This window comes from Hipposideros armiger, unplaced genomic scaffold (genome assembly GCF_001890085.2).
Source record: "Hipposideros armiger isolate ML-2016 unplaced genomic scaffold, ASM189008v1 scaffold_108, whole genome shotgun sequence".
Lineage (NCBI taxonomy): Eukaryota > Metazoa > Chordata > Mammalia > Chiroptera > Hipposideridae > Hipposideros > Hipposideros armiger.
In genome coordinates this window covers 3,931,720-3,957,829 of record NW_017731458.1, presented here as the reverse complement: position 1 = coordinate 3,957,829, position 26,110 = coordinate 3,931,720, and the positions used below count along the sequence as shown (strand labels likewise).

Sequence of the window (26,110 nt, the reverse complement as noted above, 5' to 3'; positions counted from 1 at the left end):
ATGCAAAAAAAATTTTTTAAACTTAACTTTTAAAGTGCTTTTTTCCTCTTGGAACTCTTCATATTCTAAAATCTATCTTGGTTCCACAGTTAACCTCACCTGCAGTTACAAAAAACAACTAATTCTGTGTAGATTTTACATTTTCATCCCTCCCGCTCTCCATTGCCTCCAACTACAAAGAAACAATGATTTAAACCCTTTGTGCCCTTTTAGAAAATTACACAGATACCCCATTGTGGAACCCTATAATCCCTCCCTGGAAAGGAAGAGATTAGCATATGAATACAAAGCAAAATGAATCCAGAATACAAAATGATCTGCTGATTTGTAAAGTTCTTGTAGTCTTAAAAATGTATTTATTTATTTCCTCTTTTTGTATTGCCCCTTTAGTGGTCTCCGGGTTAAGGAATTGAGCTTCCCCTCTGGTTACCCGGAAAAGGATTAAAAAAAAAAAAAAAGCCAACAGAATCTACGAGGTGCAAAACCAACAGATGGCTCCCAAAGCCAGTAGAATCGCCCATGGAATCTGCCGACATTCGACATGAGCTTGCTTGTCGGCGAGGAGTGTAGAAAGTGCTGTTCGCAGATTGCATGGTGAAGAGGAGAAAGCGACAGAAGAGAGAGCCATAGTGCTGACGTTGAAGGCCCAGCCCTGTGAGGTTGCACAGGGTAAGTGGCGTTGGCCAGGAGGCTGTGGCGAAGGGGAAGGAGAGGATTTGGGCTAGGGGCGGGGCCTGCGGCGTAGCGTGCTTTCTGATTGCTGGAGCACTCCTGCCAATCTCGCAGAATCGCTCGGTTAACCAGTGCGCAGGCGAGAGGCGCTCAGATATACAGAGTGAGCTCGGAGAAGCAGTCTCAGATCCTGACGGTGCAGCAGCCCGCAGCCTCAGCCAGGGAGTCCCAGCCGCTTTCAATGGAGGAGAAGCCCGGCCAGCCACAGCCTCAGCACCATCACAACCACCACCATCCGCACCATCACCCCCAGCAGCAGCAGCAGTCGCAGTCGCATCACCACCACCATTATTATTTCTACAACCACAGCCACAACCACCATCACCACCACCATCACCAGCAGCCTCACCAGTACCTACAGCATGGAGCCGAGGGCAACACCAAGGCCCAGTCAAAGCCGCTGAAACATGAGCAGAAACACGCCCTCCAGCAGCACCAGGAAACGCCGAAGAAGAAAACAGGTCTGGGAGGGAGGACGAGTGGGGGAAGGGGAGTAAGGGTGGAGGGTAGGGGCGATGGGGGTGGGGCTGGATCTGGAAAACGCGGACCGGGTCCGGGTGCGTGAGTGTATGTGTCCGTGTGTACTGCGAGTCTGGGGAAGCCCCCTTTCATTCTCCCAAAGCTCGGGCTGGGCCGCGGGGTTTGCAGCGCGCTCTCCTTCCCCTCAGCATGGGAGAGGCCCAACCAGGCCAGTGTGACCTTCCCGGCCCCCGCCCGGGCTGGAGAAAGACCCGGAGGGTCGGCCTTGGAAGTCGAACCTTATTATTCCTTTCCCGTTTACCTTCTGCGGCCCTGGAGGGACCTCAATTTGGGGGCCTTTAGTTGGGGTGAACCTAGCCCCCCAAATCCTTCGGGGTGGAACTCAGGAAGGCCTAGCGAATTCCGACTCTGGTGGTGTCGCGAGACCCTTTTGCAGGCGGCGAGGAGAGGGTAGGTGGGCAGAGTTAAGAAGTGTCCTCTCACCGCCACCTCAAGCCCACCTGTGGCCTTGGGGGTTCCTCTCGGGGGGGGGGGCGGTGGTTGGGACCCCTCGTCTCTCGGGTCATTTCCATCCCTAGATGCCCCTTTTGGGCACTGGACCCCGTGGCTCCTCCCGAGGCCGGCTCTCCGGGCCCGCTCCCCCCAGAGCCGGCGCGGCTGGAATGTTCTCTCCTCCTCGCGGGGCCGCTTCCTGTCCGCCATGTTGGAAGCCGATTCCTGTCACCGACTCCGGCCCACTGAGGAGCGGAGGGGGAAGGGTGTCGAGGGGCACCCGGCGCGGCGGAGCCGGGTGCTCGGGATCCCCACCGGCGGTCGCCTTGCTCCCCCTGCACTGCGGGGGCGCCGCCGGCCCGCGGCCCCCCTCCCCCAGTCGCCGGCCGGGTTGTGTAACCCGGTGGCTGCCGCGCGGCCCCGGGCGGGTCCCTGGGGTGAGGGGCGGGGGCGGTTGAGGTGGGGGAGGGAAGCGGCCACGAGGGGAGCGGCCTGCGCTGGGCCCCGCGCGCCGGCCGTCGCGTTTCCCGCTCCCGGGTGCGGCGGGAGGCGCGGGCGGTCGGGGCGCGGGGTCTCCAAGCGGAGCCGAGGGAGAAGGAGGCCGCGGATTGCGGGCAGCGTCCTCGGCGCTCCTCGGGGGCAGGAGGGCTGGGGGTGAGGGGGACACATCTTGGGCCGAGGCGGTGCCTGAAGGCCGGGTGGGGTACCCAGCGGGAACCCGGCTCCCCGGTCACGAGTTTCTCTGCCACAGGAACCTCATCTCCTGCCAGGTTCGCTCACGACTCTCAGGCTTTCACTTGGGCCCTTTCCTACTAGCAGTTCGTTTTTACAAGAAAAGCTTGTTCTGTCTCCCTCCACTCCCCCCACCCCCAACATTTACCTTCTGGGCATGGGTGGTATTTTTGCGGAGAGCGATTTGAAAAAAATATTTTATTGGATGGGGTACAGGGCGAGGTTTTTTTTACCCCTATTTCTTGTCTTTAAGGGTGAACCGAGGTGGCTCATCCATGAGGTTGGTTCACTACCATCTTGCCTTGGATGAGGGAGGTTTGTTTCCATTTTGAAAGGAAAGGTGTTTTCCCATTTTCAAACCGATATTGATCCCAAAACTCTTGTTTCTAACAAATGTTAAATTGAGGGTAAAAGGCGTTTTAGAAAACATTTGAGAAGAAATGAACTTAAAAGTTGATAGCCATGCAGATTTATTAAAATACAGGTTCTTTATACATTGAAGAGAAATGAAGGGAATGGTAAGAAAATGAATGTTAAACCTAGCATGTCAAATGTGATACAAGCTGTTACTGAGCGCAGGAGAAAAACTGCTTTTCTGTTGCAGACTTAATGTGACTTGAAGACTGAATTGGAATGTCAGGCCTTCCATTTTTGAAGGTAGTAGGGACTGATGGCGTGCAGTAGAAATGAATATATAGATGTGTCTAACAGTTTCTAAAAACTGTTAGAAACTACAACACTAGATCTTTTTAATGTTATGTCTTTTTCAATCTAAAAGCGAGAAAATCTTGCCTTATGATTGATTGGACTATAAGGCAGTATTACTGCTCAGCTTGGAAAATTGTATTTTGTTGGTCAGGTAATTCATCCCTGCAGGACTCCCCTCTACATATAGAAGCAGCTCCTGAGCCACTCAAGGTGGTATCCTTCAAATTAGTATGTCTTACCTGGGGAGAGGATAAAGAGCGCAAACTGGGCTTAGCAATTTTGAGAGAACATAAACAATTTGGGATGAGCAGTGTTTCACGTGTGGCCTGGTCACAGTACTGTTGCTTCAACATGCATAATGCTAATTTACTAAGAAAACAGGTTTTTGTGAAATACATCTTCAATATGTTGAGGTGGGCTCTTTTGACCCATTACCCACAAACCTATAAAGAGGAAGTTTTTCTATATCCAGAAGAGGGCGCAAGAGAGGGCCAAATGTGCTCAGCAATTTCAGTTTCTAATCCAAAAGCTAGATTTTTGCAGAGTCCATTTGAAATAGGGCTAGATGCTTTAGCATGGCGACCCTAGATAATAAAAGCCCTAGGAGTCCTTTGATTTCTTTCAGTAATTCTATAATGTTTACATTTTTCTTAAATACCCGAGTTTTAAAAAGAAAATGTCTCTCTGGCAGACTTTTTGCATACCAGCAAGGTTACCATGGGAAAAATTTTTATATAGAGAAATTTTTTTGTGATTAAAACTTGGGAGTGGAAATATAGTGGCCTCTGGGCTGTTTTAAATTGTTTGGTGATTTCTGATATTAGAGCCACCAAATATTAGTAATCTTAGGAAAAATTATTCTAGCTCATTTAAAAGTCTTGGCTTTGTTCCAGCTTAGCTTGGACATTGGAATTTTTTTGGTGTTTAAGACTGCTTACCTTAGAGATCTGGAAAGTTGACGAATGGGCCCAAGGGTACAAGCCTTTTGTAAGCCTGTTAGCAATGTTAAATGGTACATGTAGTTCTTCTCTTGGATCTAGAGTTGTATACAGGTAAATTTATGTTTGTTAAAAGTGTGGAGAGCCTCTATATTAGAACTTCCTGCTTTTTGAAAGAAAGAAAAACATTGTAGAAAACATCCTAAGCAGTGATCTCTTCTTACTGTTTCATAGTTAGAATTTTTCCATCAAAAGTATGACTTGATTGGCTGTCATAGCCTTTCAGCAGCCAAAAACTAAAATGTAACTCTACAGAAGTTAAGAACTTTTACAAAATATATTCTCTCATGGTGCAAGTTTTGTGACACTCTATCTTAGTTATGATTGCTTATGCCTTAAGTATGTTTTCTTAGGTTATTTGCTGAAAGGTAATACAGCAGAAGAGAATGCCTTTATTTGCTCATTTTGAATGTTCCCACTTTTTCTCTGATGTAGAATGAGTGACTTAAAATTATATAGTAAACTTTATTGGGAATCTTCCCAGACTATGTTCTATTCCATATCAAGTTCTTTTAAAACAGTGATTCTTAAACTTTTAAAAAATTCTTAGTATTTCTTATACTCTTATAATATGCAAAGAGCTTTTAATGTGGGTTACATATCTATTGATATTTACCATATTGGAAATTAAAACAAAATTAAAAAACAAGAATATACAAGTTCATGTACTTTTTAACCTTCACAGGCTAAAGACCCAAGAGATTGAATGAAAGTGACCAAGGCAAATTACTTGGTATTCCTGTTGAATGGCACCCCTTGCCCTGAAAAAGCTGCCTTAAATGAGAGAGAGAGACCTATTGTGTATCTCTTTCTAATGAGTTGACTTTGAGATATTTTGGGAACATTTCATAGAAAAGGAGATAACTAGTTTATCTATTTTACTAGTAAGGAAATGGGAAAGGTGGTTGATGCAGTTGAACCACCTAAGTAATAAATTGTTTATGGCAGCTGAAGGTCTTAACTTGAATACCATAACAGTTTTTAAAATTAGTTACCTTTCATTGTAGTTTTGTTAGTAAATATTTTCTTACTGCATCATTTAGGTAGGCAGTATGATGTAGTGATAGGTACCCATGTTCCAGGCAGACTGGAGTTCAAATTTCCAGTTCTTCCACTTTGTGACTTGGGCAAGTTACTTAATTTCTCTGATAGTCTGTTTACCTAAATGTAAAATGGAGAAAATACATCTTATGAGTTAGAAACATTGGGACATAGGTGTTTTGGCTTTATACTAACAGTATGATCTAATGTCTGGGAAATGTCAAAATGAATTGAACTACTTTAGAAAAAGTTCACAGGTGTTAGATTTTTGTTTGACAGAATGCAATAGAACTGCTATGGTCACCGCCAGCTACTTATGGTTTCATAGAAGTGGAGTCTTTAATTTCCTTGTAATACTTAAAATTTATCAGTGTAACTTGATTTTGCCCAGAGGGTAGCTCTGTTCTTTATTGTAAAGGAAATTTTATAACAGCCTTTTGAGAATGATGGAAAGGTTGATTTTGTTAGATGAGAGGCATGCACCTTAGAGGTCATGTTCTTTCTAAACTTGGACTTTGATTTGCATCCCTGCTTAGTTCTGTCTCTTGCATAGTAGACTTCCTCATCTGTAAAACGGGGTTGACAAATGTCTTTTGATGGAACTGTGAAATAATAACATACAAAGCTAAAGCTCATAGCATGGTGTCTAGCACACAGTACATAAGCAGTCCTTAAATGTTAGGTACTATTGTAATTTTCATATTGTAATTTTTAAAAAACTTTTTTTTCCTTCCTAGGCTATGGTGAACTAAATGGTAATGCTGGAGAAAGAGAAGTATCTTTAAAGAACCTCAGTTCTGATGAAGCTACCAACCCTATTTCCAGGGTCCTCAATGGCAACCAACAAGTTGTAGACACTAATCTGAAGCAGACTGTAAAGGCCAGCACCTTTGGGAAAGCAGGAATTAAAACTAGGAATTTCATTCAGAAGAACAGTATGGACAAAAAGAATGGAAAGTCTTATGAAAATAAATCTGGAGAGAACCAGTCTGTAGATAAGAGTGATGCTGTAGCAATTCCAAATGGTGTTGTAACAAATAATTCTGGCTATATTACTAATGGTTATATGGGCAAAGGAGCAGATAATGACGGAAGTGGATCTGAGAGCGGATATACCACTCCTAAAAAAAGGAAAGCTAGGCGCAATAGTGCCAAGGGTTGTGAAAACCTTAACTTAGTGCAGGACAAAATAATGCAAGAGACAAGTGTCCCAACCTTAAAACAGGGACTTGAAACATTCAAGCCTGACTACAGTGAACAAAAGGGAAATCGAGTGGATGGTTCCAAGCCCATTTGGAAGTATGAAACTGGGCCTGGAGGAACAAGTCGAGGAAAACCTGCTGTGGGTGATATGCTGCGGAAAAGCTCTGATATTAAACCTGGTGTGAGCAGCAAAAAGTTTGATGATCGGCCCAAAGGAAAGCATGCTTCTGCTGTTGCCTCCAAAGAGGACTCGTGGACCCTATTTAAACCACCCCCAGTTTTTCCAGTGGACAACAGCAGTGCTAAAATAGTTCCTAAAATAAGTTATGCAAGCAAAGTTAAGGAAAACCTCAACAAAAGTGTACAGAACTCTTCTGTGTCACCATCTTCGTCTTCATCATCATCATCATCTACTGGGGAAACTCAGACCCAGTCTTCAAGTCGGTTATCACAGGTCCCTATGTCAGCGCTGAAATCTGTTACTTCAGCCAACTTTTCTAATGGGCCTGTTTTAGCAGGGACTGATGCAAGTGTATTTTCTCCAGGGGGTCAGCCACTGCTAACTACTGCTGCTAATACGCTAACACCCATCTCTTCTGGGACTGATTCAGTTCTCCAGGACATGAGTCTGACTTCAGCAGCTGTTGAACAAATTAAGTCTAGCCTTTTTATCTACCCATCAAATATGCAAACTGTGCTGTTGAGCACAGCACAAGTGGATCTACCCTCTCAGACAGATCAGCAAAACCTGGGGGATATCTTCCAGAATCAGTGGGGTTTATCATTTATAAATGAGCCCAGTGCTGGCCCTGAGACTGTTATTGGGAAGTCATCAGATCATAAAGTGATGGAGGTGACATTTCAAGGGGAATATCCTGCCACTTTGGTTTCACAGGGTGCTGAAATAATCCCCTCAGGAACTGAGCATCCTGTGTTTCCCAAGGCTTATGAGCTGGAAAAACGGACTAGTCCTCAAGTACTGGGTAGCATTCTAAAATCTGGGACGACTAGTGAGAGTGGAGCCTTATCTTTGGAACCTGGTCATATAGGTGACCTGCAAAAAGCAGACACCAGTAGTCAAGGTGCTTTAGTGTTTCTCTCAAAGGACTACGAGATAGAAAATCAAAATCCTCTGGCATCTCCTACGAACACTTTGTTAGGCTCCGCCAAAGAACAGAGATACCAGAGAGGCCTAGAAAGGAATGATAGCTGGGGTTCTTTTGACCTGAGGGCTGCTATTGTATATCACACTAAAGGTAACTCATTTGTTTCCTATGCAAAGATTCTTATTTTTATACATTTATTAACTGTTGTATTAATGGTGGATTTTGGAAATTACTGTGAGATTCTTTAAGAATTACAGAGCTTAGTTGAGAATAATGTGGATAAGCAGCTGATTAATTCAGGGTCTCTGGGAATAGATAAAGTTTAGAAGGAATGTTCACTTTTCCAATTTAAAAGCATTTCTTTTGATATAGACAAGTATAATTGACCCCTTGCCTAGTTCCAAGAATAAGGAGGGGTGGGGGTGGAGAGGTGCCTGAAGGGATGGTGTTATATTTTCTCTTGAACACTCTTAAAAGTTCTTTTTAAAATTTTTCTTTGAACAGATGTTCCCTCTCCTTTGCTTTTTATATCATATGCTTCTTTTTTAGTGAGCTCACTTAATAGTTCTAATTTGCTTAAGATGAGTAGGAGCAGTGTTTTTGAGGAGTCCAAAAAGATGGAGTGTCAGACTTTTTTTTTCTCTTATAAGAAGGAATAATGGGTGCCGAATGGTAATTTGAAAATAATTCAGACAGACTACAATGGCAGGCACAATTAGCATTGTAGGGACCAAGCTCTTGGGAGGCTGTACTTCTGATTGCCCCAAAACCCATGTTAAAAAGGAACCAGATACGTTTCAAGTTCCATGCTAATAACCTTAGAAGATGGTTTATTTGCTGTATGGCATAAACTTATGTAAATCTGCAAAGTTAATTGTAAGGTTTAATGAATGATGTTTACAACCTTCATGCTTTTGAGAACAGTGGTTTTCAGTCTTCACCTTCATCCCCCCAGCCCCTTCCTAACAGAAATGCATACCCCATGCATGCATGCATGTACACACCTAGAATATACTACACATTCCTTTTTAAAACTTTTTCAATTTTTAGAAAATTATTTTCCAGTTACTATTAACATACACTATTATATTAGTTTCATGCACATATCCATTTTAACAGTGGCTGATTTAGGCAGTCACTTGCAAATTCAGGGTAGTGGCAATATATAATCATACAGTGGGTTTGAGGTAATTACCATATTCTCCTTGAAGAACCACTGCCTCAGATATCAGTAACAAAGTTATTTATTTGACTTTTAAGCAAATTACCTAGTCTAAGTACCTTATCTGTAAACTGTAAGACATTTAGTGAAGTAAATAGATGTCCTTTTTCTATTTTTCTTCCTTTAAAACATGAGAGTAAGTAGAATTGGCTTATGGGAGTTTAGGAGTAGAAATCTTGGCAGATACAATTAACCTGTCTTCACTGTTCTCCAGCACTGCCCTTTGGAAGTAAATATGAGTTAACCAGGAGCTAGCTGGATGTTTTTAGGAAAGTTAGGGCAAAAAAGAAATGCTTAGTTTCTTAAGACATGTGGTTAGTTGTGAATTAAATTCTGCCAGGGGAGTTGGGTATTTTTGGTGTTATCTCCTGTGCCATCTGCCCGTTAGAGACCATTAATTGTAAAATCTTCACTAAAGTATTTTGGTAATCGTGTGAGGCTAAGAAGATACCTGGTTGTGTTAGGGTCTCCCACAACCTGCAAAAAAATTCTGGGACAAGTTGTTGGATTAGGTGGTTGGTTGGTGTTTTTAGGCATAATTTTTATTATGGAGAACTGCAGGCGTTTTAAAATGAGAGTATTAACTCCTGTTTCTGAGTTTTCTGTGTGCATTTTCTCTATGGATAGGCTAACTAAATATGACAGCAATGGTATTTATTTAGATAAACTAAATGCCTCTATATGTGTGCAGTTTTATTTAGTTTTGCTGGTGTTACTGAAAGATTTGCTTTACTAAAGTGTGTCAGTTTAAGTTCTGTAGTTGGACATTATTGAGATTAAATTGGTATAGATTGTTCCCCCACCCCCAGAATAATAGGTAATTAAATCAGTTCAATTAGGTCCCAAAGTGGCAGGTTCTTTGAATTCCTGCCAAGTGTAGATTGGTCCATTAGGTCACTAATTTCTCTTTGAATTTGTTTTGAATCACAACCTTTTGAAGATCTGCAGATCTTTTTCATAAGTGAAGGCCTGTGTTTTTTTGTTTTGTTAAATTTTAAGTTTTCTGAAACTCTAAAAAGAAGTAATAATCACTTGGGCTTATTTGGAATGTCCTTTAAAAGAGCATCTGTATTATTTTTTTAGCTCTTTAATGTAGTCTCTAAATGTTCAAAAGTAATGTCTTACTAAGTTATTTGAAGTTAGGCTTAGAAGTTCTATGCATACCCCCTAACTTCACAAATAAGCCCTTCAACAACTTTATTTGGAAATAGGTAAGAAAGTGCTTTTTATGTTCAGTAGGAAGGTGCATCTTTTAGATTAAACAATTGCAGCCTTGGAAGTACTGCAGATTTTTAATAATTAATATGGAATGAAGGTACATTGAGGCGTAAAAAGGCATCAGTGGGAATTCTGCTTCTTGGGATTTTCCTTTAGCTTTTGATATATATTATGGTACTAACTTAAGAAATAAGACTGTTAATCTGTGTGCTATCGAGGAGCATATAGTACCATTACATAGCAGTACCACTATTTGAGGTGAGAGGTAGGTCTTCTTTTCTTATTTATCTAAAGTGAAACTTAAGAGGCAAAACTTCAATAAAGTGATATCTTTTTAAATTGATTATGAAGAAATTTAAGTATACACGAAATGGAGCCAGTAATATAATGAACCACAATGTATCCAGCATCTAGCTTGGACATTTAAAAAGCATTATCATTCTTGTTTCACCTATCCACCTTCACACTTTTTTTTGGAGTTTTTAAAAGCAAATTCAGGTATAACATTTTACTTGGCGATACTTTGAGTATGTTAGAGTGATAGCTTTTAATGCACATACCTAGGACATAAAACTTGCCTCCTTCAAAGTAGTTACTCAGAATTGTTAGTTTAGTGGAACTCTTTGATTTGTTATAGGCTTATAATATTAGATTCTAACTTTCTGAGGTGAATCTTTGGTTTTGAAATGTTTTAAGTCATTTGAAGCCAAGTCTGTTGAAATAATGTAGGTTGGTGTGAGTTGCGTGTTTGGTCAGTGTTAACTTAAACCAGGTTGATTTATCTTGCCCTGGCTAACATTGCACTGAAGGATATCAAGCATCCAAAATGCAGACGTTTTGGAGTATTCATTAAAAATAATTTGATATGGTCAATTTTACCCAGCAAATAGTGATTCAAGGGGGATGAATAGAATAAGATTTAATTTTTGATGGTTGGGGTGAGTCAGCGTGAAAGCTGTCTGGCATAAAATATCCCTGAGGCAACTCTAGGCTATTGCATGAAATTTTAAACATTTGTTTCCATTGCCTCCACAGGTGGCAGGTTATTGGTATAAGTGATTTGATTCACTAGATCTGGGTTGGGCCCTGGAATTTAAAAAAAACAAAACAAAACAAAAAAAACCCCACAAATTTAACTCACTAGATGGTTCTAATTGTCATCTATAGTAGGACTGGGAACTCTGGGTCTAGAGAACTTGCTTTAACTTCATCTTTTATTTCCCCTTTTCTCTGCCACAGTTTTTCTGTACTACTAAAGAGTTGTGCTATAATTTGTGTGTGTGTGTGTGTGTGTGTGTGTGTTTTCCCTTCTTATGTACCTACCGTAGGCAAAGTACTTTGTTTAGTTATGTAAGACTTACTTTGACAGGGTGAGTCTTTCCTTTAAAGAACTAAATCAAGTAGAGGAGAAAACAATATACAAGTTTACAAGGTAAAATTTTAAATGTCATGAGGATACAAATAACTGGGAGATTTCAGTGGAGAAAGAGAGAATTTAATGGAGTAAAAATAGAGAGCAAGTGCACAGTATGTTTTCGTGGGAAGCAGCCTCCTTGAAACGGTGCTGATGGATAGGGGACATTTTTTACTTATGGAAATACAGAGAAGAGGAAGATAAAGAATAGAAAAGTTGGAGAATCATGAGTAAATGTGAATATTGGAAGAGATCCTCTTTGGATGTGCTGAGGGGATGTAAAAGAGAAGGAAGGTAAGTTGCTGCCAGATCTTGGAGGTTTTTAATTTCAGTCTGGAGGCAGGGGGAGTTATTGAATATCAGAGAGATAGGCTGGTGGAATGAAAGTAATTTAAACTAACAGAATAGGGGTTTTACTGCTGCTCTTCCTAATTCCTGTGTACTTGGGCAAATCATTTGTCATTTGTAAGCCTGGGTTTCCTGATTTTATAAAATAAGTATATCAGCCTTTGTTTTGTCCTATCAGATGGTACTCAAGTGCTTTAAAAATTGAGTTGGTATTAAGCAACTGACTTGTAGATCTATGTTCAGGTTGGTTAATGTACCAATTTGTAGGGTAGATTGGAAGCCATTTTTCTGATGACTAGAAATGGAAGATCATTTAGACTTTTGGAATAGTCCAGGCAGAGAAATAAGAAAGATTTTCTCCTTGTATTTGCAGTCATGTGAATGTATTTTTTAAAAGTTTTTAGGTTGGGTAAGGGCAAGAGGGAACTGATAAATATTTCTACGTCTACAGGATTTGGGAAACAGGATATGAAGAGACAAGTTATGGTTACTCAATAAAACTGATGGGGACTGTGTACAATTTAGACATTTGTTCACAGAAGGAGCTGAATATTAATTTTTCTCCTTTGACAATACTTAATAAGTATTTTCACCTTCGTTTCATTACAATTGTGCCATGTTTTCTTCACAGCTGTCTTTCTAATAATCTTATTAGTTAGGTGCCTGCAGATTTTACTTTGGTTTCAGCCCTAGTTCAATTTCCTAGATTTAGGAAAGATCGTTTTCTTTTTTTCCTCTATGAAATTATAGAAATGTATGTAACAAGTAATTCTTATGATAGAAGATCCTTTTTTCCCCCAATGACTTGCCATTTTAACATCCATACTAGGTGCTTGATTTCTCATTAAGTCTGCTTTATGAATGCAATAATAATGAATTTACTTTGGTATTAGTCTAAAAGGTAACTTGTAAGGAATTTATAGAAGCTAAACTTGAACCCTTAGATTTTATTAGCTTAAGTCCTGAGGGTGAGAGAAGTAACCACCCATACTATAAAACAGAAATTGTCTATTTCTATTATTGTTGTAGCAGTTTCATTCCAAGCAACTTCTATTTGATATTTTACTTTAAAAAGTAAACTGGATTAGAATAGTGTAGCAGTAGAAATGAGCAAAAAAACCCAGAAACCTTTGGGTTCTAAGTTTCTATTGTGTGTACTTAGAGGTGGTCCAGACAATTCTGTTTAGTCTGGTTTGGTGTAGCTCTAAATTGGGAGTATAGGATTGAAATTGATACATTGAAGAGTTTGTTAAGCATTCACCGAAAAGGTGGTGATTTCTAACTACCTTGATCAAATTTGCTGAAAACGTGTTGCATTTCTCTATGGGTACAATCAAAATGGAAAAGAAAGAGTGGGGAGAAATTTCAGACAGACATCTTTGCAGGTACAGTGAGCTGGTTGAAAAAGAGGAAATCAGAATAGCAAAACACGGTGTTGGTAAAGCCAGTAATCATCAACAGGTGGGCAAATCTGGATTAGGAGGGGGAAAAAACAGAATTGAAATTTGTGTCGCCATCCCTGCTGAATTTTGCAGAATTTGATGTAAAATGACTTAAAGAGTTGGAAGACATGATTAGTGGTAAATTGATCTGGGGGTTCTCGATTGTGGGAGTCACGTTGTTTGGCCTTACATTGGATGTTTTCTTTTGGGGGGTGGAGGGAAACATTATGTGCTTTTAACTGTTTAATGATTTTTTAAAAAAATGTTCTATTCAATTGTAAAGGAAAAAAAAAAAAGCCTCTACTTGACTTTCGCCTTCTTAGCTTCAGTCTTTTTCTTTGAAGGATTTTTTAGAATTAAATGCTGAATCTATTTGGTTGGACCATATGAAATTGCTGTTTCTTTAGGTCAAAAAAGGTTGAATATCAGCAGTTTCAAATAGTTCCTACCTACTACTAGTTATATTCCTGACTGATTTATGAGTAGTATTCATTCAAATCAATATTTATTTATTTCACCAAGCAATGTGTGAAGCAATGGTGATAAATAGGTGAAAAGAGAGGGTTCATGTCATTAAAGAACCTCTAATAGGAAAATATAGATGGAAAGAAATATAGTACAATAGCTCTGTCAAAAAATATACAAAATGCATTTGGAACATGGAGAAACCCCTAAGGTGGATGGTGGGTCAGGATCTACTGGGGAAGGATTCAAAAAACACAAGTGGAAGTTGGCTTATTTATTGTATAAGGAGAACCAGAATATTTTCGGTAGAGGAAATTGAATGTTTGAAGATTGCCAATTATTCAGTTTGTTTCAAAGAAGGTGAATGGTGCAAGTTTAAAAATCTTTAACTTTAGTCATCGAGCTTATTGATGTGTACCAACCAGTGTGTCAAATGCTAAAAATAAATTTTATGCAAGATGAACACGGATCCAGTCTCCCTGTAGGCAGTGAGAATCTACTGAAGTGTTTTGAACGTTGTGGTCACTTTCAAATTTATATTTTAAAGGAAGAGAATGATAGCCATGGTGTACAAGACAGGAAGTGAGGCTTGATTGATGGCAGAAGAGACCAGTTAAAAGACAGCTACAGAAATGTTCATAAGATTCCACTTCTTGGACCAGGGCAATGGCATTGGGCTAGAGAAAAAGGGATACATAAGTGACTAAAAAGTTGCAAGTGTCTTAACTTTAGGTAAGAATTTGTGTAGTTGAACCTGCCCTTTCTAAATTTTCTAGTTTGCGTTTCCTTAACTCTACTTATTCTCCTACTTTCTACGTTTTCAGTATAACCTTTCTGATATTCTCTTTTCCTCAAATGTTCATGTTTCTTCAGTCGCCTTTTCATGCTACTCAAACTCCTCTGGGTAATCTCATCTAATTCTATCACTGTGTACTAAGTTTACCACTTCTTCATCTGCTTTTACTCATATTTTCAGTATCACCACTCCAGTTATACATATATAAAACTGAATTCATTGTTTTCTAAAACCTGCTCTTTCCTGCCTTCTTGGTGGGAATGAAAATATAACCCTTATCATTAGGTGATATAGGTCATCTCCAACATCTCCATTTTTTTCTTTTCCATCTCTAATACAATTGTCCTAACAACTTTTGCAATAATGTTTACTGGGCTCTGTATTGTCATTGCATCCATTTTCTTCAGTTGCCTCAAGGACTTGTTAATAATATTTAGTACAATAACCTTAGATTTCTTCAGTGGTTTTCCTTTGCCTATATGATTAAATAATAAACTAATTCATAGATGCCTTTGTGCTCTGTCTTCTAGAAAAGCTGCCTGCTCTACTAAGCTCGCAGAGTTAGAGCTTTTCTTCCTGTTTTTGCATCATCCCTAGCCCCTATTAATGCCTTTTAATCCACTAGGAATTAAGAATTTGCAGGTAATTGGACATTTACTACAAGAAGCATTATGATAGGGAGCTATGTAGAAAGTAGTCTTCTTTAAAAAATTGAATATTCAACTTCATTTGATTAGAGGCATAACTAAATATTTGAAAATTTTGATACAGTGAAATTTCAAATTTGGATGGTGGTCTAAATTACAGAATTTTAACAAACTTGCCTACTTTAGTATAGCTTAAGAGCAGAAATCTTTACTTATGTTAGCAGGTTTAGCCCTGTGGCCATTTCTCAATAACTATTTGCATAATTGGATCCTGTGATCTGTCTTTTAAAAGAACTGAGAGGTTGAAGACTGTGTATGTGTGTAGAAGAGGGAGGTATTAAAAGTAAAAAAAATTAATTACTGTGTTATGATTTTGCATAGTTGAATGTTTCTTCTGTAGCTTTTATACTCTTCATCTGTTCCACTTCTCTTGTGATAGTTAAAATTATACAAAGCAACTGATTTCATGTTTAGAATTGGAATCGAAACTTTGTAGCCTAAAAGAGGGAAAAATGTAATTCACTACTTTCCTAAGTGTTCTCTAGCCTAGGTTCTTGTTAGTCTCAGTAGGGTTGTTTAACATGGCATGTAATCATGCAAACAATATTTGATTAATTTCCCTTCTGATTTTAACTTTGTTTCATGGAAACTTTTGAATTCTAATCAAGGGAGTCAAGTAGCTACTAGTTATAGAAGTAATTAATATTACATAACAGGAAGGAGAATTGCAATCCCATTGCACTACACAGATAATGCTGATTTATTTCTTATGTAGAAGCTAGGCTGGCCAATGGCTAATTTTTTAGTTAGGTCCTACTTTACCCTTTTCCCTTCTCAAGTCATGATAGATTTACTACTCCAGAGCCCATATTTGAGGGTAATAAAACTTTTTTTTACCAGAAATCATTTAAAATCTGTAACATTAGAGTAAAACCTAAAGGTGAAATGTTCTAGTTTAAGTTAAGGAAATGATTCAATCCATTAAAGAAAATGGGTGTTTGCAAATACAGTTGGCCCTGGAAAACATGAGTTTGAACTGCATGGGTCCATTTATGTGGATTTTTTTCAATAAATACTGTCCTGTTTTTCATCCACAGTTGGGCGTCTGCAGATGTGGAGGGAGGACTGATTGTATACATTGATATATGCCATTTTATATAGGGGACTTGAGCATCCATGGCTTTGGGTATCTGCGGGGTGTCCTAGAACCAATCCCCTGCAGATACCGAAGAACAATTTAAGATTGGGAGGAGTCAAAAGTTATACTCAGATTTTTTACTGCACAGGGGATTGGTGCCCCTAACCCCCACATTGTTCCCAGGGTCAACTGTAGTTACTTTTGTCTTTATCCTAAAGTAGTTTGGTTGTTCCTGTGACTCGAGTATAGTCACCCCTCTCCCCTCCCCAAAAAGGGCAGGGATTGGTTGGGGTTTGCTGTGAGGAAGAGAAAAGGAAATGTTGCAGCTTAGGCAGGCTTAAAGAAAAAGTTTGTTACTTTTTTTCTCAACATACAACTAAGTATAGATTTATCTTTGCATTAAGTAAACTTAAAATGATGAGCATCAAAGCAATCTGTGGTGTACAGAACTCAGGAATTTATTTGTTGCAAAATGTGAGATTTCTGTACTTTAAGTAAAAGAAAAAATGTTGGTTGTGTTGTATTAATTCTTCAGTCAGGTCAACCAAGGAAAGGCTTATCTTTGAATTTCTTAAAATAAGCCATTCTGAGATACAGAAATTTGTAGGATAACAGCTCTAATGACTTACAGCTATTTCTAATTGTCTGAAACTAATGGAATTAGAAATTATTTTGGAGTGATTAAATGTGAGTGCCTTGACTAGAATTCCCTTTCTGGTGTATCTTTTTTTTCCCCCGATTAAATTGGTTATAGTTCTCTCCCTTTCTTAGATCTCGTAGGAGAGAGGAATTTTCCTGCTAGTCTGTGGATGGGCATCTACCCAGCAGTTTAAAGGCCATAGCATCCAACTAAGCTCTTGGATAGACCAAGTGGCAACCAGTGCCTTATTTCCCAGTCTTGGTTTAATCAGAATTGTTGTGATATCTTTAATGGGATTTTATCTGAATAATTACTTTGATCATTTTGAATAATTAACCTATTGCTCCAAATATCTAATCCTGACAAATTTTCAGAAAAATCTTAGCAGTTTTTTAGAAAGTAAGTTTGATGGGGGTGAGGGAAATTGGGTAGGGAGAGTGATTTTAATTTTAGATCTATACACCTATTTCCTCTTAGCCTCGGGGAGGGATTATGTTGTACCTTAATTACAACCCATGTCCAGATATATCCTATCTTAATAAGTTCCAGTTTTGTTTTTCTTTTACTATAATTGGTTACTGATAAATATAGAAAACAATTACACAGAATCCAGTTATATAGGATAGTCACCTTTTTGTCTTTTCAAAATGGTAGTTGTATGGTCACAGGAAGAGCACTTAACTCTCAGTGTTACTTACAGCTCATTCCTATTACTAAGTAGTTTCTGTTTACATTAACATCCTAATAGAATAGTTCCTTTTATGGTCCAGTTCTTAGGTTCTTGTGGTATGATAGTCATCTACTGTCTTATTGATCAAGATTTCAAATATCCCCTCTGTGAAGCTTTCTAGTATGCTTCCAGGTAGTTTTTCTTGCTTTCTTTCTGTATGTCACTATAGTTTGGTCATATACATATTTTCCTTATTGTAAAATACCAAAGTAAGCACATTATAGATAATCACATCTGAATGTAATTGGAGCAAATGAGGATTATGTGTTATTAATAAATGGATGTGGATAGGATTTTGACCTTATGTGTTAAAATAAGAGTAGGTGTGGTTTGAAGAACAGAACCATTTGCCTATAAGCAACGAGTTAAGTAAAATTTTAATAAGGCATTTTAAACATCAAGCTTAATTAAACAAATTTGATGAATGCTTCATTCAGGAGACTGGGGCACCTTGTTGAGGGGTGATAGGTTGCCCAAAAATACTTGATATTTTTAATAAACAATTTTTAATAGTTATTGTTAGAGATGTATAGAGAAATATCATTTTATGAATAGCATGCTTCTGTATATCTTTGCTGTTTGTGTAGACAAAATTGTTCTCTTGGCAATTTGATTTCTGATAATTGACTTTCTGTCATCAACACTTAAAGCAATCTGAATTATAGGAAGTTGTAATTATAAGAATTGTCTGAGCTTCGTAGAATTGTGCTATTTCAACCCTACCTTCAGCCCAGCAATAATCAGTCTAAGTTTTTTAGACTTAAAACCTTTAAACTTTGTTCTACAAAACTCAGTGTATAAAGTCATCCTCTTTTTTTTCTTTGCAGAAATGGAATCTGTTTGGAATTTGCAGAAGCAAGGTAAGAATGAATGGTTACCTGAAATGTTAGTACTAATCACTAATTACTATACATTATTTTTGGGTGGGAATAACATGAATAGTGGTCTACCAAATAAATAGATTTTGTGTTATTTAATAACTGCAGTCAAAAGGCACTAGCCACCGTACCAGGACTACTTAAGGATGGGGTAACACTGTGAGTGAAAAGAATATGAGAGTACTCTTTGTCTGCTAGGTGAATAACATGAAATTTTCTTTTGCCCCTGATGGTGAAAGTAAAACAGACCATAAATATTTTTAAGCCAGGAAATTAACATGAATAAGTGTTTCCATTTATGGCCACTCTTTATCTGTATTTGTGTGACCAGAGGTAGCCTAAGAAGTGAAATTCATAGTTGAAAAAAAATTACCTGTGTTAGAAACCTTATATGGGCTGTATATTCTCTGAAAAGATGTTAGAAATCTAAAGAGTATCAAATTAGCCTCCTTCACACACACACCCCACCCCCAATAAATAAGATGTGACTTGCAGGAGAGCACAGGGACAGGATAATTCACATCTGGATTGTTTAGGATTTTCGAAAATTGAAGTTGATTATCTTAATTACTGTGTGCCTTCTTTCCAAATATGTTAAAATACGGTAGTGTGAAATAGCTGAAATTAAGTGAGAGATTTGGTCTGGAGAAATAATCACACTAATAGATTTGGGCTTTCAGACCCTGTGACTGAATTATATCTCACTCCCCATCTACTTTGCTAGTTAATATGAGTGGATTTTAGATGAATGTGAAATTCCTAAAATTTTAGAACTTGAAGGATGTTACAAATTCTCTTCAGGTAGGAAACTGAGACACAGAGAAATTACATATAAACTAGAAAGTGGCAGGACTAGAATGTAGGTTTTCCTGATTTCCCAACATTGCTCCTCCTTCCCACTCACTCTTGTTCTAGAGCCAGGTCTTTTTTGTCTAACACAGCGGTGACCTGACGATAACTAGCAAGCTCTTAAATTATTGGGTTGTCGGGAAAGTCATGACGTATTTTTTCTGTTTTTCGTTGCAAAAATGCGTCATGACTTTTCCGACAACCCAATATTTTGAGTTGCTCTCTGTGTCTCTTTAAAAGTTGACCTCCGTTTTAACTGAAAAAAAAATGGCTATTAACTATTAAGAATGAGCATTATTTTCATGGTAGGTTGCTAGTGGATGGCCCTTGGAGTCCTAGAAAGGATGTTGTATATCTCTGGACTACATTAGATTGATTCTTAGGCTTAGGTGAGCTTGAGTTCTTCAGTATTATTTTCAGGCCTTTATACTTTTCATTAGGTGACAAGTTTTTTTGGTTTTCTATTTTTTACTAAAGCATGTATACTTTTAAAAGTTCTTGGCTAGGTAGAAGTAGTATGCAAAAAAATCATTGCTTCTTGAGAAGAGAGGAGCATACAGCTAAATAGTAGGAATTTAGAATAACACTGGAGTCTTTGCCCAGATACATTCTGTTTTATAACCCAGGAGAACCACAGGTTTTTGCTATTTCTGAGAATAAAGGCTGGTGATGCGATGGGAAATTAGTAAGGAGGAAACAAGTCATGATTAAGGTTGAACTGGTAGTTTGGCCAAATTAACTTAACCTGAAGTTTTTGGTGCTAGTTGTTACTTGAACAGTTCCTTACTAGGCAGTCCATACTGGTTAAAATAAAATTTGACTTCATTTTGCTGAGAAGAAGAAAAAAATAAATTCAGGTATTTATTTTAACATTGGATTATGATGATTTGAGCTTTTTTCTTTGTCTGCTTTTTTCAAATGTACTACTTTCATAATCAGGAAAAACACTTAAAACTCTTGTTAACTGAACTCAACTCTAATCTATAGGAGTTAAGGCCCTCATTGGCTGGAGGACCCTGTTGCTGGGAATCCATTGGGATGCTGAACTATTGGGTTGAGAAAAAGTGGATCACACATTGTTAATACAAAGAGGAAATGGTCTTTAAATTGTATTTTCATTAAAAATGGGGCAGTTTTAAATGATGATGGTTATTTGGGATTTGTTCTTAGAATGTGGGCATTTGGGGATTCCAGACCTTATTTTTATTTATGCATTTATTTTTAACCTTCCCTCCAGATCCCAAAAGGATAATCACTTACAATGAAGCCATGGATAGTCCAGATCAATGAAGGACCAGACTGCCTGTTTGTAACCTTTCTGCAGCATTAGAGCCACCGTTCATGGGGGACACAAGGCTTTTATGCTCCTAGATCTCTTCAACGCAGCAGAGGAACCATAAGTAGAATCACAGGATAATATATATACATATATATATATATATATATATACATATATATATATAGTTATTTAAAAAAGGCAACTGAAAGTAATTAGACTTCTTAAGGAATCAAATTTATTTCAAGAGACTACACATGGTTATTTAATCTCCGGTACTGAATTAGTTTTTTTCTTTTTTTTCTTTTTCCTTTTGTTAATTTTTGTTTTTAAGTGTGAATGCAAGTGGTTAATGAATATAGACTTGTTAACAAGCGTGGTTCTAAAGTTCCTGCTGTCATCATCTTGGGCAACAAATGACCCGCTGGAAAGGCAAATCCACTTAAAAGATTTCTGTATCTTGTTCTGTGACTAATGTGATACACTAATCACGGGGAACCCAGATTGATTCAACATTTCCCCCACGCCTCCCTTGATCTTTTGGTTATCATTTGAGCCCTGCGAGAATGCTGGATAAATGCTTTGAAGTTTGCAGGGGTGTATTTTTTTAGCGAATATGATTTGCATGTCTTGCCAGGAATTAAGCAGCCTCTGTGGGGTATTGGGGAAATGTTTTATTTTTGTTTTTTTCTGGGGGGGGGGATAGGGGAGGGCATTGAAGTTCTACAATTCTGGAATAGTTGGTGGTACATAATTCACTTGGCTTCGGTTACATATTGGACTTTAACAAGTGAAGAATCCATGAGTGTCATTTTAAAAGAAGTTACAGAACAAACAATTGGCTTTAGAAATTTAATATGGAAAAATACTCCTATGCCCATATTTTAATGTAATTGTATAAGTGGGAGCAAAAATATATTCTGCTTTTCAACTGTAGGTGCTCCAGACTTGCTCTGTCACTAACACTAAATGTGCTGTTTTCCGTGTTTTTCATCAAACATCTAAAGAGAAACTTCTGTACCTTTCTGTAAATTCTCTTTTAATTTCTCAGAATTACCTAAAAGGGGAAGAAAAAATTCCATGAAAACTATAAAACTTTTCATGTTTTTAGCCAGTGAGGAGGTAATAAACCCTGCCTATAGAAGGTGTGTTTTCATGCAAACTATACTTCTGAGCTTACTATCTTCTAATTATATCTTAATAAATATATTTTATTACTAGAGCAAAATGGGTTTTTTAAGGAAAATAATGTGAAATTCTGGAAATTTTCTTTTGGGCAGAGAAGAGCATTAGCCCTGTCTTATCATCACATTGCCATCCTGTTGCACTGCAGCTTGTATATAGCATGCTAAAATAAGTTTTTTGTGTGTGTGGAGAATTGAAGGGTCCAATTTAAGGTTGGGTGATGTTAGTGGCATAAAAACAAGTTCTCTGGCCTGACATAGCATCACATCACATGCACACGCACACGTACACACGGGGAGAGAGAAGAAATTAGTATATCCATGTATGTCAAATACAAGTTAAAATAGCAGGGCATTTATATAAAGTGTAGTCTTCTAATAAAAGTAGACTGGATCCCCTGGGGTATTTGGGGAGAAAGCAACTACTTTCGTTCAACCCCTTTGCTTAAGAAATGTCCAGTTTTGAGCGACTGTAGTATGGATGAGTTTTCTTGTTTTGTTGACTATTTGAGGCTTTTAACAAGTAGTTTGTCAAAGAAGCTGTTGGATTCAACATAGAATAGAGAAAATATCTTTATAGTCTGGATATCTGCCCTGCTTAGATTTTAAAAGTATAAGCATGGATTGCCAATTCCACTTGATGTAAACAAAACTTTTTATACATTTTATATATATATATATATATATATATATATATATATATATATATATATATATATATATATATATATATATATGAATAAATAACTTATTGTATCAGTCCAGGTTCAGAAACTTGTGGTAGGCCAGTTCCAGATAGTTTCATTTCACCTGTAAACTGTATCACTTTTACTGATAATTGTAATTTTCCAATGTATAATATGTTTACAGATGTGCCCTGCATTTAGTCTGCCTTGTTCCTATTTTGATTTTTGTTGAGTCTCCTGCCTGCTTGCCAAAAGCTAGGATGCTTCAGGCTCATGTACAATTGAAAGTAGAGGCATCCTTGAGCTTTAAAGCATTGAACAAACTGGAAAATGCAACATACCACATACTGAAGTGAAAGAAGTCTGTGTTTTTGTGTTATTTTTTTTTTAATAAAAATTTTCAAAGTTTAAAAAAAAAGATATAAGGTTGATTAAAGCAAAAAAGGCTCCAGTTTGTTTTATAGGTTTTAAAGTTCTGCTGTGTGTTCAATTGCCTTGTGTAACCACTTGTCGCCTTAGGGCCAGATTCCACCCTCACTCCCATGCCCCACTCCTTTTTTTAAATGTCCAATTTGCTTGCCTGGAATTTTAAAGCTCTTCTGTCTCACAACTCACAAGAAACTTTCTGGGTTTGTGACATACAGATGTTGAATGAATATGTATTTTAAAAAGAAAGAAAAAATCAGCCCCTATCTGAATCGGGCTTTTTAAATTTAGAAGCAACACTTATAAAATATCTCCAGAAAGCTGTTGCTTTCCTACTTCCCTTCCATATCCCTCAGGCCTCCATGTTTAAAGAAGCCAAAAAGAATGTATCCCTTCTGTTTGTCCAAAGGTTTTTGAGAGTCTCACTTCTAAATGAAACAATGCAACATTTCGCTTTGATTTCTCCACTGAAATTTCCTTGATTATATGGTTAGAGATATGTAGTTAGAAATGTCTCTTAAACCTTCTGGGAATCCTAGTGCCCCATCATATTAACTGTCAGTATTTTTGGGCATTGGGTTAATGAACTTAATTGCCTAGGAAAAGCAGGACTTTGGGACAGATATCCTTTGTGCTGTTTGGTAACATTTAGCTCTACTTGTCGAAATCTTTCTCCTTAGGTCCTCACACAATTCCTTACAGAGCACTTATTAAAAAAAAAAAAAAAATCTTAAGAGTTGATCTGTTTTCTGATTATTTTTGTGTAAGCTTCTAAACAAACATCAGCTGTGATTAATTTAGCACATTTAAATAACATTAATGTGTTATTGTTTGGTATAAAGAATTTTCCTTCAACTCAGAGTATTAGTACTGTAGCATAAACCAAATACAGTCTAGAGGGGATTTTTAACATCCCTCCATTATAAAGACTGAAAAAGGTGTGTGTCTGTGTGTTGAATGCTTGTGTGTATGGGAAAGGAGATACTAAAAATTAGTAAATGAATGTGTGAGACTATATTAGTATTCAGAGAATGAACTTGTATTTATTTTGTGCCATTTGTTTTCATTACACAGAATAAAGTCAGGTGGTTTTAATCCTTAAAAGGGTAGTATTTGAAAAATGGCACTAAGAATGAAATCATGACCTATTTTTTTAATAGCTATGAAGATACTAATTATGGGTGAAGATTTCTTTTTAAATCTGTCTTGATTGTAGGCTTCTGTGTCACATACCACTCTCGTAGATGTCTTGAATAATTCCCCTTCCCTACAAAAGACAGGGTGTATTTATCTCCTTATTCACCCCCACTTTGCCGAACTGAAGTTAATTGCATAGCCTTTCCTCTGACCTCCTAGTAATGAACTTTCACATAAAGTGTATTTACAGCATCTGTAGTTAACCCTTCCTCCTCTACCTTCTAGGAGGGGATAGATAATAACTAGGAATTTGTTAATGCCAGTTTGTTTTTTCTTGAAATAAATGGCTGGAGAAGTTCTCTCCATTTTAGAATTTTGCTCTTCTCCTTAATCACCTGCTTAACCTAGTCATTCAGAATCTGCAAAAACTTTATAAAGGAAAAAAAGTGCATTGTTTTTCAATAAGTTTCTAGGGAAAATATTACAAACCTCAGTTAAAAGAGTGTTGTCCATAATACAAAATGTGTGTATTCACAAAACATTACATAGCAGCGGTAGTTTTGTACTTGGTTGTTAGGCTTGTTGCTAACCCAGTCAGAGGCATCTAATGGTTTATCTTTCACTATAAACTTTTTTAAACATAAAAAAGCCATTTAGTGTGAAGTGGTGTATGTCATGTACCAAATGGCCACAGGCAAGGAAATATATAAGAGGACTTTTACTTGATTTTGAATTTAGCTGAATAAGAAGGGAGTCATTCTTTCAAGGCTTTCTTCTTTAGAGAAATAGATTAAAGCCCTCATTTCCAAGGATTATGAGTATAGTTATGCCACTGGACCATATTTCTCAATAACACATGATCCCTCTTGTACACCTATGCTAACTGCAACACTCTATAGTGGAACAAGTACATATTTTGGACAGTAGTTTTTATGGTTAGATATGTTGATGCTGCACCAGTTGGTTTAGATTTTGATCAGGCAGTCAGTCCTACCTAGGACTTAACTGCTGGGTTTTTGGTTTTTTTTTTAGCTCAGCCATCCTGCCACCTGTTGGCAGCTTAGCTCGGGCCGGGAATCGAACCAGTGACCTGTTGCTCAGAGCTCACACTCTTGAGCAAGCTCTTAACCAACTGAGCCACTTGACCGGCCATAACTGCTGGGTTTTAAAAGGGTAGGATTTGTTCATCTCCTCACCCCCAAAGTATTCATATTTGTTTAAAGGAGAGGGGACAAGACTAGAAGTATAATAGCTGCTCTTAAGTTTGCAGAGACACATAGAGGTTTTAGTTTTTAATATCATTATTTTTGTTAATGTAATTGACAGCACCAGGATTCTTTTTTGGTGAGAAAGATGGGCTTCTGCTTTGAGTATCAAAATGTTTCTTTTTAAATATATTTAAATCTGGTCAGATGTGAGAACCGGGACCACCCCTGGGTTGGTTTAAAGAGTGATGAATCATTGGCTCCACTCAAAAGCATTGCTTTAATGAGTTAAATTTCACAGTTTTGCTACTCAAGAAAGGTCTTCTGAATATATAGTGTTTTAAGTGTCTGTTAATTAAAACACCCAGTGAAGCTGGAATGGTATGTTGATTTTGCATTACAAGAAGTGTCAAATAGCAGTTATGGGCTAGAAACCTATGGAACGGCCATCCCTATGTGATGGGATTGCTGATTCAGACTTCCCTGTTTATTCATACAATTTTGTTTATGTCCAGAGTTCTAAAGCCATTTTATAATACTGCAGTATCCCTTTTCTACAGCCTTATTAAAAAAACTACAAACATTTATTTTCCACTTCAGTTTCACTTTCATTGTATATCAAAGTTTAACTCAACAGACCAACAAACCAACTTGAGGTAAATTATATAGTTTTCCATAGATCTTTTTTTCCTCAGGTGCTAAACAGAGGCCCCCAAAATGGATACTGCTTTAGTAATGTCTGCATTATTCTTAAAGTATTTCTTTTGCTAGGTGTAAAGTTTGGTGTTGACGAAAATGGTTAATAACATGTAAATACGAATGAATGCTTTTAGTTTGCCCGTTTGTCTATTATTAGTCTTTTATCCTCTATGGAGGAGGATCCTTTCATGATCTTGAATACATTTCATTACGTATTT

At 37.8% G+C, this 26,110-nt stretch overlaps 1 protein-coding gene across 1 annotated transcript; it reads left to right on the top strand.

Annotated features, from left to right (window-relative positions):
• Positions 1 to 817: 817 nt before the first annotated feature.
• Positions 818 to 21,777, top strand: NUFIP2 (nuclear FMR1 interacting protein 2). The gene is made up of 4 exons (XM_019647055.1): positions 818 to 1,193; positions 5,921 to 7,642; positions 18,380 to 18,412; positions 20,517 to 21,777. Exons 1-4 carry the CDS (start codon positions 914 to 916, stop codon positions 20,567 to 20,569), a joined length of 2,088 nt encoding a protein of 695 aa, XP_019502600.1. The 5' UTR covers positions 818 to 913; the 3' UTR covers positions 20,570 to 21,777.
• The last annotated feature ends 4,333 nt before the right edge of the window (positions 21,778 to 26,110 follow it).